The sequence below is a fragment of the Arvicanthis niloticus genome, chromosome 8 (genome assembly GCF_011762505.2).
Source record: "Arvicanthis niloticus isolate mArvNil1 chromosome 8, mArvNil1.pat.X, whole genome shotgun sequence".
Classification (NCBI taxonomy): domain Eukaryota; kingdom Metazoa; phylum Chordata; class Mammalia; order Rodentia; family Muridae; genus Arvicanthis; species Arvicanthis niloticus.
The window spans coordinates 66,046,390-66,065,062 of NC_047665.1; the positions used below are offsets into that span (position 1 = coordinate 66,046,390).

The following is an 18,673-nucleotide window of genomic DNA, read 5'->3' on the forward strand; positions in this document are numbered from 1 at the left end:
TAAAAATCACAAATCTAAACTTTTGTATAAAAACCAGTCATATCTAGCTTAAATCCTCAGAATGCATATCTACTTATCAGCAATTCTTACTAAATCATACTAGGAAGCTGAGGGCAAAAATGAGCACAAGACATCAGTCATCAGCAGTCCAGCCTCAGTGAGAGTCATGTCAGCCTGTGCTGCCATTGTTCTTGCTCCCTGACCATGAAAGGTCCCTAGCTTTACTGATAAAAGTGTGCCTTTCTGAACTACAAATTGTTCCCTAAGATTTTTTTTACATCAGAGCCAGTAGGAAAAAACATTTCAACCTAGCATTACTAACAATTTTATTTTTCCAAATGTTTTCTAAGGGTGGTGGTCATTGCTAACAATCTATGTCTCTAAGTTCTTCTCTAGGGTGGTGATTGAATCAGCAGAAATGCCTGAAAGAGGTCAGGCATTATTGTGAGCGACAGAGATACTGCCTAGTAAACTGGAAGCCCCCTTAGAGTTTTCATATAATTCTTAAATTAAGAGGAATGTGAGTGCAGCAAGCAGAGCAGAACTCTATAACAGCATGAAGTCTTCAGGACATGTGGCCCTTGGGACCGTGCTACATGGAGGCTTACCCATGTGGCTGTGGTTGGTTGGTTGGTTGGTTGGATGGATGGTTGGTTGGTTGGTTGGTTGGTTAGTTGGTTGGTTGGTTGGTTGGTTGGTTGGTTGGATGGATGGATGGATGGTTGGTTGGTTAGTTGGTTGGTTGGTTAACTGGCTGGCTAGTTGGTTGGCTGGTTTATTGGCTAGCTGGCTGTTTAGCTAGCTGGTGGGTTAGCTGGTTTGTTAGTTGGCTACTTGATTGGTTTTTTTTTTTTTTTTTTCCTTGAGGGAAGCAGCAGAATGATCAAACTAGTTTGAAAGATTTTTCAGAGAAATATTAGACTTGGACCCATCAAAAGAATGAATGCATGGTTAAGACCATTATATTTGAATTGCTAATACCCTACAGGCCTATAAAGCCATAATTTTGAGGACTATTTTTCATATAAAAACCAAAGACATTTGCATTCCACCAGCCAGACTCATCCTGTCCGGCAAAGTCATTTGCATTTCTATAGGATTTCTATAGTTTACTGTCTGCTTCCACAGAAACACAAATTATCCTCTCAGAGGGAAAAATGTCTTAAAACTGAGCAAAGCCTATATAAAGTCACAGAAACTGAAATAGCAAGCACAGGGTCTACATGCCTCTGCATCATGACCTTTGCTTATATATAATAGCTTTTAGTTTAATACTTTTATGGGATTCCTGAATGTGAGACAAGTAGGTCTCTGATTCTTATGCCTTCTCTTGGGGCTCTCTTATTTTTCTATTGGCTTTTCCAACTTCAAAATGATAGGGTTTTTTTTGGTTTGGTTTGGTTTTGGGTTTTTTGTTGTTTTTGCTGTTGTTGTTGTTTTGTCTTCTGTATTTAATAAAAGTGGAAAAATTTTATATATATATATATAATTTATGTGTTATAATATATATATGTAAAATAAAGGTTTGGGGGTGGAATATAGCTCAGTGATGGAGTCCTTACCTAGCATATGTGAAGCCTTGGGTCCCATACATCACTACAAGAATAAAACTAAACAATTTCTCTATGAAATTATCCTTGATTGCCCATTTTACACTAGGAGAAAATTTTGACACTAGGAGGAAAATAAATTGGTTTTGAGGTTGAAATAGTAACACAGACCTATTGTAGAAAGTTTTGAAAAGTACTAAATGTATAAAAAGAAAAGAAGTCCACAAACCAAAATGACAATTAATATTCATAAGTTCTTAAAGCTTTTTACTAAAATTTTAAAAGTAAAATTTTTACTGTAAAGGGAAAGATTATGTATTTTGTGTCCACTTACCATCATATTTATATACATTATCTAATTTAAATGTTCAATGGCACACAACAGTGGATTTCAACACTGATGCCAGTGCTGCAGAGGTGGAGACAGATGTTTCAGAAGTTCCAGCCTACTTAAAAAGTTTCAGGGTAGACTGGTAAACCCAACAAGACCCCTCCTCAGAGAGGGAGTAGGGTGGGGACAGAAGAGAGAAGAGAGGAAGACAAAGAGAGAGAGAGAGGGGAAGGGAAAAGAAGTCTCATATTCTCACAGATATTTTAGGGTTCTAGCAATTTATAGGCCATGAATCTTTTAACAATGTTTTCTAATTTTCTACCATTTAATATATTAAATATTTTAGAATAAAAATTATAGATACCAATATTTTTTCAATCATATAATTATGCCTAATTAAGAAACAATATAAAGTTTGCACTCCCTACCCCGAAATATATTCCTCTGGAAAGATAATCACTATTCTATTGTTCTGTGACAAAATATTTCCTGTAGAGACCCAACATGTCTACTGACCCCATCTAGCAAACCCACCACAGACTAAAATATGGACACCATCAAAGCCCAGCTTGGTGAACCAATGAGTTTAACTGAGGTTATTTACAGGAGCAGAAATGACTCAAAGACAGCTGCCTAACTAAGGTCCACCCTGCATAGACAACAGCTTATAAAAACTGAGAAAGTGGAACACACTGTGCAGCCTACACACAGCTCACATGTTGGAGAGTGTTCCAAGTGACTCTGGTCTGAACTGACAGGCAGGTCAGCTGGTTACGGCTTTTTCTTGGACAGTTGGTCTCGTCTCAAAGTCCTCTTCTTACAGTTTGGCTTATCTGGGAGTAACTTTCAGAAGTTTTATTGTTTACTATGGGAGGGAGGGTCCTAATGAATCTCCTCAGATTCAGGAACATCCTGAAGTTATTTTGAAGTTATTTATATTAGTTTTCTCCCTGCTTAGAGAGCTCCTTTGCAGGGTGGAATTTTTCAACTTGGAAGGAAATTGTTATACAACACCTGAATTTGCTTTTTATATTTATCTTCATATATATGTAAATTAAGTTGTTATTAGTTATTTGAGAGTTCCACACAAGCATGTATTGATGATGATGTTTGTCTCTTTCTCCCAATTCTTCCTAATTCACTATTTCTTTCTCCACTCATTCATGTTGTATCTTTTTTTATAAACCTCCAAGACTAATTTTATGCTGCACTAATACTCTTGGATATGTGATCTTCTACTGGAGAGTGGTCAGTTTTTCCAGGACAACATTCTTAGATCTCTCTCTCTCTCTCTCCCCCCTACCCTTCTGTCTCTCTCTCCCTCCCCCCATCTCTTTCTCTCCCCTGCTCAGCAGCCAAAACTTGTCAGTGATGCCATAGCTTTGGGTTGGAATCAATACCCATCTCCCCTCTCCTTGCTCTGATTTAATCTGGCTTGGGCCTGCACGGGTTTTTTAATGTGCTGTCAAAACCATTGTGAGTTGTTTTTTGGTGGGTTTTGTTTTGTTTTGTTTTGTTTTGTTTTGTTTTGTTTTGTTTTGTTTTTGCCACCTACATAAAGTACATACTATTTTTTGTATACTTGAAAACTTTATGCCAATATTTAAAAAAAAAAAATTGAGAGGCTGTAGAGGGGGCTCCAAAGAACACATTGCTTCTACAGTGCAAAGAGATCAAGTCCAAGATCTCATATAGTAACTCACAATCGTCTTTGACTCCAAATCCAGGAAATCCAGTGCCCTCTTCTGACTTCCTTGGGCATGAGGAACATGCATGGTGTACACATATATACATGCAGGCAAAACACTCATATAGGCATAAGATGAATAAATCCAAAATAAATTAAACCCTTTGAGAAAGGTTAGGGAATAGGTTGATGATAGAAGACTTGCTTAGCGTGTGTGTATAAAGTTCTATATTGGACCCTTAGCACGAATAAAAATTAAGATATGCAACATTATGTTTGATGTACATCCACACAGTGAGACAAAAGTGAACCTTCATTTTCCAACACTTAGAGAAATCAATTAAAAACGGACTTCAGCGCTCACCATGCAACCTGAAACCATAAAGCTGGAAGAAAGCTTGGGAAATGAGTTCCTGACACTGGTGTTGGTGATGAGTATTTTGAATCTCACACCAAAAACTTCGAGAAGAAGAAAGCGACAGTCAGCAAGTGAGACTACAGTGAGCAAAGTAATCTCTTCTCAGTAAACAAAACAGTCACCAACATGAAAAGTGCCTGGGGGGGCTAAGCCATATAGTTGGTAAAAGATTAACATCCAAGATGTGCTAAAAATAAAAATAAAATAAAAAATCACAGGTCAAAAAAAAAAAAACCCAGCTCAATTAAAAATTAGACAAAACATAAATAGACACTACAAAGACATAAAAGTGTCCAGTGGGTGATGTAGGATTTTGTATCCCCTCAGGACACCTCAAAAATCACATCCTCAGCACAAAGGAGATGTATTTGCCCCAGAGGGACAACAGGCAGGGACTAAGAAACAGAAACAGGAGATACAGAATGAGGGAGAATCAGAAGTAGCAAGGGAGAGAGGGAAGTGGTATTTGTCCTGGAGGAGACACAAAGGACTGTCTCTAGATAGAGAGGAGACAGACATGACCCATAGAAAAATGGCAGTTTATAAAGGTAAAAGGGGAAACCCTGTGTTAGAATGAGGTGCTTAATTTTAATTTGACATGTTAATCAGGTGAGCCAAGGGGGGCTTTTGATGGCTGGACTTCATTACCTTGATAGCAAGACCTTGGTTTTCACCCTCGGGAGGAGGAAGTGGCCAAATAAGGGAATGAACCTTGGTGGATAACTTTAGGAATCTAATCTCATGGTTTTTAGCAAGGCAGAGAGAATGAAAGAAAAGGGCAAGGCCTTGCTAGAGCCATGTTTGCCATGCTCAGGCTGGGTAGAGTCCCTTTGAGTGCTGGAAAAGGTATTGAACGTCATTTATTAGAGAAATAGCTGTAAAAATTCAATGAGAGAGCACCTCATACTTGTGAGCTTGGTGGCTTCCAAGAGACAGTGTGGGTTGACTATAGAGAAGAGAGCACAGCTGTACACATGCATCGTGAGTTGGCTATAGAGAAAAGGGCACAGCTGTACACATGGGTTGCTAGGGTTGTACTACTCTGTGACTGTGTGTATCAGGATCCAGGCATGGCCCTACAAACCACATGTACACTGAACTCAGTCAGACAGGGATAGTTTTTTGAGCAATCACTCCAGGACTGACTGATCGGGGACATAATCTAGACTCAGGAACTAGACTACAACCCCAATCCCACAGAGCTTTTAAGCCTGAAATCCACAAGCATCTGTGCCAACTTATTCTACCGATCAGCAATTAGGGATAAGGGACTTCCTTAGGAACATGTCTTTGTAGTACACTTATCCTGTCCTTATTGGTTGGATTATTCAATTGTGGCAGAGAGACTTAACTTGGATGACATTCATGTCCCAACATGTCAACTAGGATGTCAGGTACCCACGTACATGTCTCATTCTGCCAAGTAAGGTATCAATTTTCATGGAGGTCTTGAGTCCACACTTATTTTGGCTATCTATACAAAGCAATTCTAAATGCCCTCTATTGTAATTGGTTTTTCAGAACACCAACACATAAAACATAAAAGTCTTTGGGCTAACGGTTAATACAGGCATGAAGAAATTCCTAGTAACAGTACATGAGAAAGTTTCCTTGTAATAGTAGTAAGAGCATATGAAAAAGTTTCCTTGTAATAGCATAAAATGCCTGGTTAGATAGGCAACAGTTAGACAGGCCTTAACATGTACTTAACTTGTAGAATCTAGGTCATTTGCTTTCACTACAAAATAGTGGGTCACAGTTTGTTCACTTGTTTTTCTATATGTGTCATTTCTAGTTTTTGCTAAAAGCCCACTGCAGCCATGAAGATTGTACCTAACTACCTACTTGGTAATATGTAATGTTGACTCTGGGTATGTAGCGTCAGATCTCAGTATCCAAAGTGATTAGAACCAAGAGCTTCCTATATACCCAAACCCATGGATACTGAAGTCATTTATGTATAATAGCCTTGTGTTGCCTGTAAAGTATGCATATCCTATAAAGCACCTGTGGATTGCTAAAAACACTCAACACAGTTTGTAATGTTGTTAATAATATGATGACTAACTTAGGGAATTCATTGTAAATAATAGGGAATAACTAGGGACTTACTGTAAATTTTTATTAAATTTTTATCTAAAAAGTACATGTTCAGTATAGGTGCAATATTCTTCAAATGGTTAGTTGATTCCATAGATGCTAAACCCCCAGACAGAAGTATCTGGCTACTGAATTATCCGAATGTAGAGTCCAAGATGTGCGCTCCTACAACTGTAGCATCAGGTCACCTCTTAGGCTGCAGCTTTAAAGCCACCTCACCATTCCAAAGTCCTGGATGCCACTGGACTGTTCTTCATTTCAAGGATTTTATATAAATGGAGTGGCATAGTACAGAGCTATATCCCAGGGGTGCACCAAACAGACCTGTCACCTATGGTTATTGTCGGAGGCTGTCAAGCTTCTCTGGAGCATCCATATAAAATTCTGAAAGCTTTGTGAGTCACACACTACTTCGTAATTTTCATTTTATGTCACAGAATGCCCTTCTGGTTTGGATTTTTTGTTGTTGTGTTTGCCAATCATTTACAAGTATGAAACATCTAGTCCAGTGACCCAAATCTATAATCCTAGCTATTTGGGAAGCTGAGGTAAAGCCAACCAGAGTTTACAGAGTGACTAAATGGCTAGCCCGTGCCATTTAGTGAGACCTTGTTATTAAATTCAAAATTGAGGCTTCTAGAAAAAACATGTTTAGCTTGTAGATTGGCAATTGCTACTGTCATTCTCTGCCTTACTCTTTGGCCTGGGTTTTCTCAGGGGAGCTAAGGGGCAGCTGACCAAGCCCCAGAGATTTGCCTGTCTACACCTCTGCCAGCAACTCTGCAGGAATTACAGGCATGCAGTCACTGGCTGCCTTCCACATGGGGCTAGAGATTTGAACTCAGGCCTTCACACGGCAGCAGACTCTCCCCTACTGAGCCACCTGGTTTATATTTCCTAGATAGTGACTCTGTAATAGACATCGTCCTGAGGACCTCAGGGCACAGCAGTAATTGCTTCTTCCTGTTTGTAAAGTGTGTGTGACTTCTTGTTTGGTTGGTTGCTTTTTCTTGTTGCTGGAGTTTGAGGTCGGGCCTGGTTTTGTAACCCACACTTCCAATGAGTAACCCAGGCTTGCTTTAAACTCACAGACCTACCTCAGTCTCTGAGTGCTGGGACTTTAGGCCACCACACCTGGATTGAAAAGTGTCTTCGATTTTAGATAAAATCAATTTATCCAAGCAGTATTTGACTATAAACGTAATTATGAGCTCGGAGAACTTAGAAGACAAGAGAGAAAAAAACTACTTTCATGAATTAAAAAAAAAAAAAAAAAAAGTCTTTCTTCATCCGGTTAGGAGGAGAAGAATGTTTTCACTTTTCTCCAAGACTTTTCAGGACAGTAGTTAATGCTGACAGCACATCCGGTTGTGCAATCTATTGTTCTATACCACAGAAAGTAGCTTTAAAAGCACTGTTGTGGCCAGTGCTGCCCGAAGGCATGCATCTGATATTAATGAAGTGTTACTTTGCTTTGACAAGTTTACAGGCGTCTCTCTTCTGAGCCAGCTGACGTAATTCAAAGTAGAGAAAGACCCTCCCACTTGGCACTTGCTAACTGACTGTGATGGGCTCCTCTGCCTTGCTTGAAATGGTCCTGAAATCAGAGAGAGCTCTTGACATCTGAAGTACGTTAGAAAGTCATGAAGTCATACTGACTAAGATTACACATCTCAAACTTCAGGGAAAACTAGAGTCCGTGGTACGCTCCTGATCTGCACGGCGAGGCAAAGCCACCTTTAGCTGGTACCTGGTCCTTGTGCCTGCAGACAATTTCTCCGGCGTTCTGCACACTGTTGGAATTGGTCTGGCATGCTTGACAGGCAGTTGGTGTCTTCTCAGACTCAATCCCGTATTCCTGGGGTAAGCAGGCAGAAGTTGGGGGGTGGGGGGGAGCTGTCCTGATGAACTGTGGGCTTTGGAGAGAACAGCAACGTTTTAATGAGCCCAAGCTAGAGTTGTGCTAGCTGCTTTGCTGTGTAAAAAAAAATTTCTTGTCTTTGCTGGAAATATCATACGCATTGTGTTTGTTTGACTACTGGGGTGGATTAAGCAACTAAAACAGTAACTCTAGTTTTAAACTTCATCTTGCTGAGATTCCATTAGTAGCTAAGGAAGGAAGGGAACTTGGGTCAAGGGACTTGATGGGGAGAAAAATGCTTTTCTGGCTGGAAGCGGGCACTTGTTGCAGATCCCTCTGACAACTTGGGCGCTGTGCTTTTGGCTTCTTTCTTTTGGAGAGTTTTCTATATAAATCAGGGTGCTTTGACTTCGAGTGTTAGAAATTCAGACTGTGTTGCAGTTTATCTTTGTTTTTTAATTTTGAATTTATGAAGTCCAGCCAGGAGAGTATAACGTTTAAAATAATTAAAAAAATACGAAGCTTTACCATGCAAATACTGATAGGATCTTCAGATTCCAAACTTTCCCAGAAAATATCATATATAATTAATGACATTTAAAGCATGTTTTATAATATAATTTTATAATAATCATCAAGTTATGATTATACATCAACTGCACTGCCTAAGATTAGAAATAATATCTGTTTTTAAGGAGAAATTTCAAGCAAATCACGTTACTTGATATTATTATTTTCCATTTTCTGAGAAAGCTTTAGGAAAAAGAACATCACAAACAAGTAAATTAGAGTTCATAAATATTAGTCTGAAGATACAAGTATGATTAACAGGATGCCCACATATTTTATAACCAATTAAATACAGATTGTCTAAATGTTCTCTCTGGATTTCCTAGTTGCTTCAACCTACAGTGTTCTTAGTTCAAGAGGGGAAAATACATACTAAGAAAGTGGCTGTGTGTTGTTCATTACTTCTGGATGCCACCATATAAGAATCTTATCACACCCAGTAAACCTGAGGGCACTTGGCTTAATTCCATGTGATTCATAACTATGACTTAATTATATGTGACTCATGACTGGATTCCATTTTATGTTTTCTAAAGAAAAGAATTTTCTTCTTGCCAACCTTGGTGCATATTCGGTTTTGTGTGCTTGCAGGCTGAGGATGTAGCTCAGTGGTAGAGCCCTTAGCTTAGGTAGAGCTTAGGGTGCATGATGCACTGGGTTCGGTCCCCAAGGCTCAAAGTAAAATGTTCTATAGTTATAGTTCCATTCCTTAAGGCTCTATTGTGGCTGACAATTTGATCAATAATGACAAAGGATTTCTGGATGCCATAAGCCTGGTATATTGGCCACATTTTAAAATGCTGTGTGTCATATAGAACTGAGTCAATACCTGTTTAGTTGTTCCTGTTTTCAGTGACACCTGGAAGAATCATTTCTGGTCAGTTTGCTTACTTTTGAAAAATATTATCAGAAGAGAAATAGCTGCTTCATTTTTTTCTTCCTACAGAGAGATGTTAATTAGGAACATGTTCATCTCACAGTCTGAATTCTCAGTGCATTCCACTGATGATTGAGTCATTTCAGCAAAGAAATTGTAGGCAATAGTGCCAGAGGTATTTAACAGTAAATTTAACAGTAGTGGCAATCTGTGCGACTCTAAATGAGTAACTTATCCTATGTTAATATCATTCCTATGTTGAAGGGCTAAGGAATCTGCCCAAGGAAATTTGTTCTTTTAAACTGCTTTCCCAAGCCCAGGCTTTCTGTTCTTTTTGGCCTGGCTTGTTTTCTCATTTTAGGGTTTTGTTGTTGTTTGGTAGGTTTAGAGTTGGGGGTGGGGCATCTTTCTATGTAGTTCAGGCTAGCCTCAAACTTATGATCCTCATGCTTCAGCCTCCCCAGTGCTGGGATAATGAGCAAGTACCAGCATACCTTGCTTGCTTATTTTTGAGACAGGGTTTTACTGTTTTATCCACCTTGTCCTTAAACTCACAAAGTCCTTGCCTCTCTGCGTCAGTGCCTGGAACAACAGATCTATGTCTAATTTCGTTCTTATGTAGTTTGTTCCTGTACTTGAATAGGACTCATAAATGATTGGATTTTTTTTTTGAAAAATTAAAGTTTAAAGTGACACTTCATCAAAACTGACTTCTATCTTGTGTAACAATTTTAATCTAGCTGTCCTCAGCTTTCTCCAGTAATGATAGAAAACTTTCTTTCAAGATTAAATGGCCATGCTGAAATTTTTTCATAGATATGTTGACACATATGTCTATATATATATGTGTGTGTGTGTGTAGACGTATATGTATATATAGATACAATATGTAATATATAAATATAATATATATTATATATATATATATATATACACACATAGCTTTGGAGACTGTCAAATAAACAACATTGTCTTTGTTTTTGCTTTCATCATGTATGATTTCATGTTATATCTGTTTTTACTGAAGTTATTTTAAATCCCAACTACAGGAAAGCATGTTTGAAAAATCATTTAATTTGCATCCCCCATTGAAATAAAATAGGTAAAGCCATGCATTTTGTACACTTTGCAATACAAAAGACAAACAAACGTATGTATCTGCCTCAGACTCAGTGCATCTGCTGCTTCTCATGTATTCTGGGATTGCTGCCTTGTGAGTTGATTAACAATGATGTATTCGATGGCTGGAATTGTGTTCCGTTATTGTTTGACCAAGAATGTTACTTCTTCTGTATCTTTGCATACTTTCCTCCATGTGGCAATGACCTCTGGTGTGTGCAAGCCTCTCTGACTCATTTTAAATAGTAACCAAAGTGTTTCCATGCCTTCTGTGTATAGCAGGTGTTTGGATCTTGTCAGACTTGACACTGAATTCTATACACTCCCCTTACTGCACAGGAGGTTTGGCAAGTATTGGGTTCTTGTTTTTAACATCTAGAAAATTAAGAATAATCATATCCATTTTCAAAAGCATTTAAAGCAAATCAGAGTGCATATAGACTGTGATTATATGAAATGGTGTTTGCAGTTATTAAAGGAATACATAGACCTTCCTACGTTTTCTGAAATGACTAGGCAGGCATGAAGGAACTTGGCTCTGCAAAACAAGCTGGTATGCATGAAAGGCAGCAGGGAGCTGATGGGTTTTGCTTATATAATGGAGGAATAACTGATTAGGATTGAGGAGCAATGGGTTTTATTCTTTTGTTCCTTTTCTTTTTTCTAAAATTAAGATCCTGTTTAGTTTTTTTTTTAGTTTATTTTATTTATTTACATTCTAAAAGTTGTCCCCCTTCCTGGTCCCCCCTCCTTGAGTTCTTCACCCCACCCCCCACCCTGCTTCTGAGAGGGTGATCCCCAACACACTGAACCACCCCCACCTCAACCACACTAACATCCCTCCTCTCCAGGGCATCAAGTTTCCACAGGATTAAGCGCATCCTCTCCCACTGAGGTCATACAAGGCAGTCCTCTGCTATACATGTGACCTGGACCAGGAACTAGCCCATGTATGCTCCTTGGCTTTTGGCTTAGTCTCTGGAAAACTAAGTGGTCCAGTTAGTTGACACTGTTGTTCTTCCTATGGGGTTGCCATCCCCTTCAGTCCCTTCAGTCCTTCCTCTAACTCAACCTTAATCCAGTCATCCTGTTTGCATGCACAGTATGGGCATCAGTAATAGTGCCAGGATTTGGTGCCTGCCCATGGGATGGATCTTTCTTTCAGTCTCTGCTCCATTTTTGTCCCTGCATTTTTTTTAGACAGGAATAATTCTAGGTTAAAATTTTTGAAGATGGGTGGGTGGCCCCCTGCCTCAGGGCCATGTCTATCTACTGGATGTGGTCTCTTCTGGTTCCATTTCTCCACCGTTGGGCATTTCGGCTAGTGTCATCCCCATTGAGTTCTGATTGCCTCTCACATCCTAGATCTCTGGGACTTCCTAGAGGTTCCCCCTGAGCCCCACTGCTGCATATTTCAACATTCTCCTGGCCCTCTAAACATTCCCCATGTATCTCCCCATACCTGATCCTGCCTGTCCTTTCTTCTCCCCTTCCCTCTTATACACCCAGTTTCCTCCCTTCCCCTGCCTCCTGTGCCTTCTAAGTGAGTTTCAGCCTTCCACACATGGGCCTTCCTTCTTGTTAAGCAACCTGTGAGTTGTATCATGGGTATTCTGAACTTTTTTGGTTAATATTCACTTAACAGTGAGTACATACCATGCATTTCCTTTGGGGTCTGTATTATCTCACTCAGAATGATAGTTTCTAGTTCCATCATCCATTTGCCTGCAACATTCATGACCTCTTCATTTTTAATAGCCAAATAGTACTCCATTGTGTAAATGAGTCACATTTTCTGTATCCATTCTTCAGCTGAAGGACATTTGGGTTGTTAACAGGTTCTGGCTATTACAAATAAAGCTGCTATAAATATAGTGGAACACATGTCCTTGTGGTATGGTGGATCATCTTTTGGTATATTCCCAAGAGTGGTATAGTTGGGTCTTCAGGTAGAGCTATTTCCAATTTTCTGCTGAACTGCCAGACTGATTTTCAGGGTGATTGTACCAGTTTGCAATCTGACTAGTAATAAAGGAGTGTTCCTCTTTCTCCACGTCCTTGCTAGCATGTGCTGTCACTTGAGTGTCTGATCTTAGACATTCTATTTGGTGAAAAGTGGAATCTCAGGGTTGTTCTGATTTGCATTTTCCTTATGATTTAAGGATGTTGAACATTTCTGTAAGTGCTTCTCAGGCATTCAAGATTCCTCTGTTTAGCTCTGTACACCATTTTTAATTGGGTTATTTGGGGTTTTGGAGTCTAATTTCTTGAATTCTTTGTATATTTTGGATATTAGCCCTCTATCTGATATAGGGTTAGTGACCATCTTTTCCCAGTCTGTCGGTTGCCATTTTGTCCTATTGACAGTGCCCTTTGCCTTACAGAAGCTTTTCAGTTTCATGAGTTCCCATTTATCAGTTGTTGACCTTAGAGCCTGAACCACTGATGTTCTGTTCAGGAAATTCCCCCCTGTGACAATGTGTTTGAGGCTCTTTCCCATTTTCTCTTCTGTTAGATTCGGTGTATCTGGTTTTATGTGGAGTTTATTGATCTACTTGGACTTGTGCTTTGTACATGGAGATAAATATGGATCAATTTGCATTTTTCTACATGCAGACCGCTAGTTAGACCAGCACCATTTGCTGAAGATGCTTTCTTTTGTCCACTGGATGGTTTTGATTTCTTTGTCAAAGATCAAGTGTCCATAGGTGGGTGGGTTTATTCCTATTTCTGGGTCTTCCATTCCATTCCATTTATCAACTTGTCTGTCTGTATACCAATACCATGTTATTTTTTTTTTAATCACTATTGCTCTGTAGTACAGCTTGAGGTCAGCTCAACAAACGTTTTTCAGACAACATTTTGAGAGATCATTAAGCCTGGAGTAAATTATCAGTTCAATTAGACTGGCGATTCAATGAATTTCAAGGATTAATCTTTCTCTACCCTCCCCAACCCCAGCGTCCAGGTACAGCTACACATCACCACCCTTAGTCATTTGTGTGAGTACTGGGGCCCTAAACTCAGGTCTTATGTAGCAAGAACCTAATCAAATGGGCCACTTCTCTAGCCCAGTCATTGGATTTCAGACTATATAGTTTTGACCCCATTGAATGATTTCTATGGACTAAATTCTCAGATGTGGAAATACTTGCATTAAAAGGTAAGGGTAAACATTCTCATTCTCTATAGTTGTGTCCTTGATATTTCTCTTTGAAATGATTTGTTTGACAGTGCTAAGATTACAATATGCCAGCCATACACAGATATTCAAGAGTCTGAAGCATAGGATCATAAAAGCGGCCTAGGGATATGGTAAGGCCCCATTTAAGCAAGTAAAATCAGCCAACCTTGTAAAACTCTTGACATTATTCAGACCACCAAGGCATCTAGAGCAGAGAGCTGGTAGGTGTTGCACAGACTCGGACAAAACAACATCCAGCATAAGATATAGTTGGTATGGGAACTGACGGTCGCCTCACCTTTATACCTTTCTTTTTTCTTTTTTTGTATTAAATATTTTTTATTTACATTTCAAATGTTATTTTCTTCTAGGTCTTCCCTCCAGAAAACTTTTATCCCATCCCCTCTCCCCCTGCCTCTATGAGGGTACACCCCCACCCACCCACTCCTGCCTTCCCCGCCCTGGAATTCCCCTACACTAGGGCATCGAACCCATACAGGACATCCTACTGATGTCCAATAAGACCATCCTCTGCCACACATGGAGGGACTGGAGCCATGGCTTCCTCCATGTGTACTCTTTGGTTGGTGGTCTAGTACCCAGGAGCTCCAGGCGGGGGGTTGGGGGGAGGGGATCTGGCCAGTTGACACTGTTGCTCCCCCCACCCCAGGGCTGCAAAGCCCCTCAGTTCCTTCAGTCCCTTCTTGAACTCCTCCACTGGGGACCCCACACTCAGTCCAATGGTTGGCTGTGAGCATCCACCTCTGTATTTGTCAAGCTCTGGCAGAGCCTCTCAGGAGACAGCCATATCAGGGTCCTGTCAGCAAGCACTTCCCAGCATCCTCAATAGCATCCCAGTTTGGCAACTGTATAGAGGATGGATCCCCAGGTGGGGCAGTCTCTGAATGGCCTTTTCTTTAGTCTCTCCTCCATACTTTGTCTACATATTTTCTCCAGTAAATATTTTGTTTCCCCTTCTAAGAAGGACCAAGGCATCCATACTTTGGTCTTCCTTCTTCTTGAGCTTTATGTGGCCTGTAAACTGTATCTTGGCTATTCTGAGCTTTTGGGCTAATATCCACTTATCAGTGAGTACATACCATGTGTGTTCTTTTGTGACTGGGTTACCTCACTCAGGATGATATTTTCAAGGTCCATCCATTTGCCTGCAAATTTTTTTGCAGGTGAAGTCATTGTTTTTAATAGCTGCATAGTATTCCATTGTGTAAATGTACTACCAGCAATGGAAGAGTGTTCCTCTTTCTCCACATCCTTGCCAGCATCTGCTATCACCTGAGTGTTTGATCTTAACTGTTCTGTGCATTTACCTGATGACTAAGGATGTTGAACATTTCTTTAGGTGCTTCTAGGACATTTAAATTTCCTCAGATGAGAATTCTTTGTTTAGCTCTGTTCCCCATTTTTTAATAGGGTTATTTAGTTGTCTGGAGTCTAACTTCTTGAGTTCTTTGTACATACTTCGTATTAGCCTTCTATCAGATGTAGGATTGGTAAAGATCTTTTACCAATCTGTTGGTTGCCATTTTGTCCTACTGACAGTGTCCTTTGTCTTACAGAAACTTTTATATTTTAAGAGAACCCATTTGTAAACTCTTGATCTTAGAGCATAAGCTATTGGTATTCTGTTCAGGAACTTTTCCCCTGTGCCCAAGTGTTCAAGGCTTTTCCCCACTTTCTTTTCTATTAGATTTGGTGTATCTGGTTTTATGTGGAAGTCCTTGATCCACTTGGACTTGAGCTTTGTACAGGAAAATAAGAATGGAGCAATTTGCATTCTTCTATATGTTGACCACCAGTTGAATCAGCACCATTTGTTGAAAATGCTGTCTTTTTGTCACTGATGGTTTTAGCTTCTTTGTCAAAGATCAAGTGACTATAGGTGTGTGGGTTCATTTCTGGGTCTTCAGTTCTATTCCATGGATCTACCTTCCTGTCACTGTATCAATACTATGCAGTTTGTTTTTTTTTTTTTTTTTTTTTTTTTTTCCACTATTGCTCTATAGTACAGCTTGAGGTCAGGGGTGATTCCCCCAGAAGTTCTTTTATTGTTGAGAGTAGTTTTAGCTATCCTGGGTTTTTGGTTACTCCAAATGAATTTGCAAATTGCTTTTTGAACTTTATGAAGAATTGAGTTGGAATTTTTATAGGGATTGCATTGAATCTGTAGATTGCTTTGGGCAAGATGGCCATTTTTACTATATTAATCCTGCCAATCCATGAGCATGGGAGATCTTTCCATCTTCTGAGATCTTTGATTTCTTTCTGCAGAGACTTGAAGTTCTTGTCATACAGATCTTTTACTTGTTTGGTTAGATTCACACCAATTTTTGGTATTTTGGTTGTGAGCCTAGCCTTTAACGGCTGAGCCATCTCTCCAGTCCGACACCAAGGTATTTTATATTGTTTGTCACTATTGTAAAAAGGTATTATTTCCCTAATTTCTTTCTCAGCTCATTTATCTTTTGAATTAGGAAGGCTACTGATTTGATTGAGTTAATTTTATATCCATCCACTTTGTTGAAGTTGTTTATAAGCTATAGGAGTTGTCTGGTAGAATTTTTGGGGTCACGTAAGTATACTATCATATCATCTGCAAATAGTGATGTTTTGACTTCTTCCTTTCTGATTTGTATCCCTTTGACCTCCTTTTGTTGTTTAATTGCTCTGGCTAGGACTTCCTATATTGAATAGGTAGGGAGAGAGTGGCAACCATGTCTAGATCCCGATTTCAGTGGGATTGCTTCAAGTTTATCTCCATTTAGTTTGATGTTGGCTACTGTTTTGCTATATATTGCTTTTACTATGTTTAGGTATGAGCTTTGAGTTCCTGATTTTTTCTGAGACTTTTAACATGAAGGGATGTTGAATTTTGTCAAATGTTTTCTCATGTGGTATTTTTCTTTGAGTTTGTTTATATAATGTATTACCTTGATGGATTTCTGTATGTTGAACCATCCTTACATCTCTGGGATGCAGACTACTTGATCTTGGTGAGTGATCATTTTGATGTGTTCTTGGATTTGGTTTGCAAGAATTTTATTGAGTATTTTTGCATTGATATTCATAAGGGAAATTGGTCTGAAATTCTCTTTCTTTGTTGGGTCTTTGTGTGGTTTTGGTATCAGTGTAACTGTGGCTTCATATAATGAATTGGATAGTGTTCCTTCTGTTTCTGTTTTGTGGAATAGTTTGAAGATTATTGGTATTAGGCCTTCTTTCAAGATATGGTAGAATTCTGCACTAAATTCATCTGGTCCTGGGCTTTTTTTGGTGAGGAGACTTTTAATGACTGCTTCTATTTCTTTAGGGGTTATGGGACTATTTAGATAGTTTATCTGATTCTGATTTAACCTTGTTATTTGGTATGTGCCTAGAAAATTGTCCATTTCATCCAGATTTTCCAGTTTTGTTCAATATAGGCTTTTGTAGTAGGATCTGATGATCTTTTGAATTTCCTCAGTTTCCGTTGTTATATCTCCTTTTTCATTTCTGATTTTGTTAATTTGGATACTGTCTCTGTTCCCTCTGGTTAGTTTGGCTAAGGGTTTATCTCTCTTGTTGATTTTCTCAAAGAACCAGCTCTTAGTCTTGTTGATTCTTTGTATAGTTCTTTCTGTTTCTACTTGGTTGATTTTAGCCCTGAGTTTTTTTCCTGCCATCTACTTGTCTTGGTTGTATTTGCTTCTTTTTTGTTCTAGAGCTTTTAGGTGTACTGTCAAGCTGCTAGTGTATACTCTCTCTAGTTTCTTTTTGTAGGCACTCAGAGCTATGAGTTTTCCTCTTAGCACTGCTTTCATTGTGTCCCATAAGTTTGAGTAGGTTGTGCCTTCATTTTCATTAAATTCTAAAAAGTCTTTAAATTTTTTTATTTCCTCCTTGACCAAGTTATCATTGAGTAGGGCATTGTTCAGCTTCTATGTGTATATGGTCTTTCTGTTTTTGTTGTTATTGAAGACCAGCTTTAGTCCATGGTGATCTGATAGGATGCATGGGATTATTTCAATCTTCTTGTATCAGTTGAGGCCTATTTTGTGACCAATTATATGGTCAATTTTGGAGAAGGTACCATGAGATGCTAAGAAAAAGGTATATTATTTTGTTTTAGGATGAAATGTTTTATAGACATCTGTTAAATCCATTTGGTCCATAAGTTTTGTTAGTTTCACCGTGTCTCTATTTAGTTTCTGTTTTCATAATCTGTCCATTGCTGAGAGTGGGGTGTTGACGTCCCCCACTATTATTGTGTGAGGTGCAATGTATGCTTTGAGCTTTAGTAAAGTTTCTTTAATGAATGTGAGTGCCCTTGCATTTGGAGCATAGATGTTCAGAATTAAGAGGTCTTCTTGGTAGATTTTTATTTTGATGATTATGAAGTGTCCTTCCTTATCATTTTGATAACTTTTGGTTGAAAGTCAATTTTATTCGCTATTAGAATGGCTTCTCCGGCTTGTTTCTTGGGAGCATTTGCTTGAAATTTTTTTCCAGCCCTTTACTCTGAGCTAGTGTCTGTCTTTGTCTCTGAGGTGCATTTTTTGTATGTAGCAAAATGCTGGGTCCTGTTTGCATATCCAGTCCATTAGTCTATGTCTTTTTATTGGGAAACTGAATCCATTGATGTTAAGAAATATTAAGGAATAGTGTTTGATGCTTTCAGTTATTTTTGTTGTTAGAGGTGGAATTATGTTTGTGTGGTTATCTTCTTTTGAGTTTGTAGAAAGATTTCTTTCTTGCTTTTTCTAGGGTGTAGTTTCCTTCCTTGTGTTAGAAGTTTTCCATCTATTATCTTTTGTAGGGCTGGATTTGTGGAAAGATATGTAAATTTGGTTTTGTCATGGAATATCTTGGTTTCTCCATCTATGGGACAGCCAAACCCAAGAAAGTCTCAAGTCTGTATTGATAAAGGGCTAACAGGGCCTGGAGAAGGGACCTTGTGGCCGTGTGGCTGCCCCCTTTTT

At 39.0% G+C, this 18,673-nt stretch overlaps 1 protein-coding gene across 7 annotated transcripts in view; it reads left to right on the forward strand.

The window, feature by feature from the left end:
* Cacnb2 (calcium voltage-gated channel auxiliary subunit beta 2) overlaps positions 1 to 18,673 on the forward strand; it is a 350,616-nt gene that overhangs the window by 185,711 nt on the left and 146,232 nt on the right. The window contains exon 1 of one of the 7 annotated variants that reach the window (XM_076939528.1): positions 7,844 to 7,949. The exons of the other annotated variants lie outside the window; for them this stretch is intronic. Coding sequence (XP_076795643.1) covers positions 7,899 to 7,949 — 51 coding nt within the window. The 5' untranslated portion in view covers positions 7,844 to 7,898. Of the gene's footprint in view, positions 1 to 7,843; positions 7,950 to 18,673 lie in introns of those variants that run through there. 7 annotated transcript variants of the gene reach the window in all.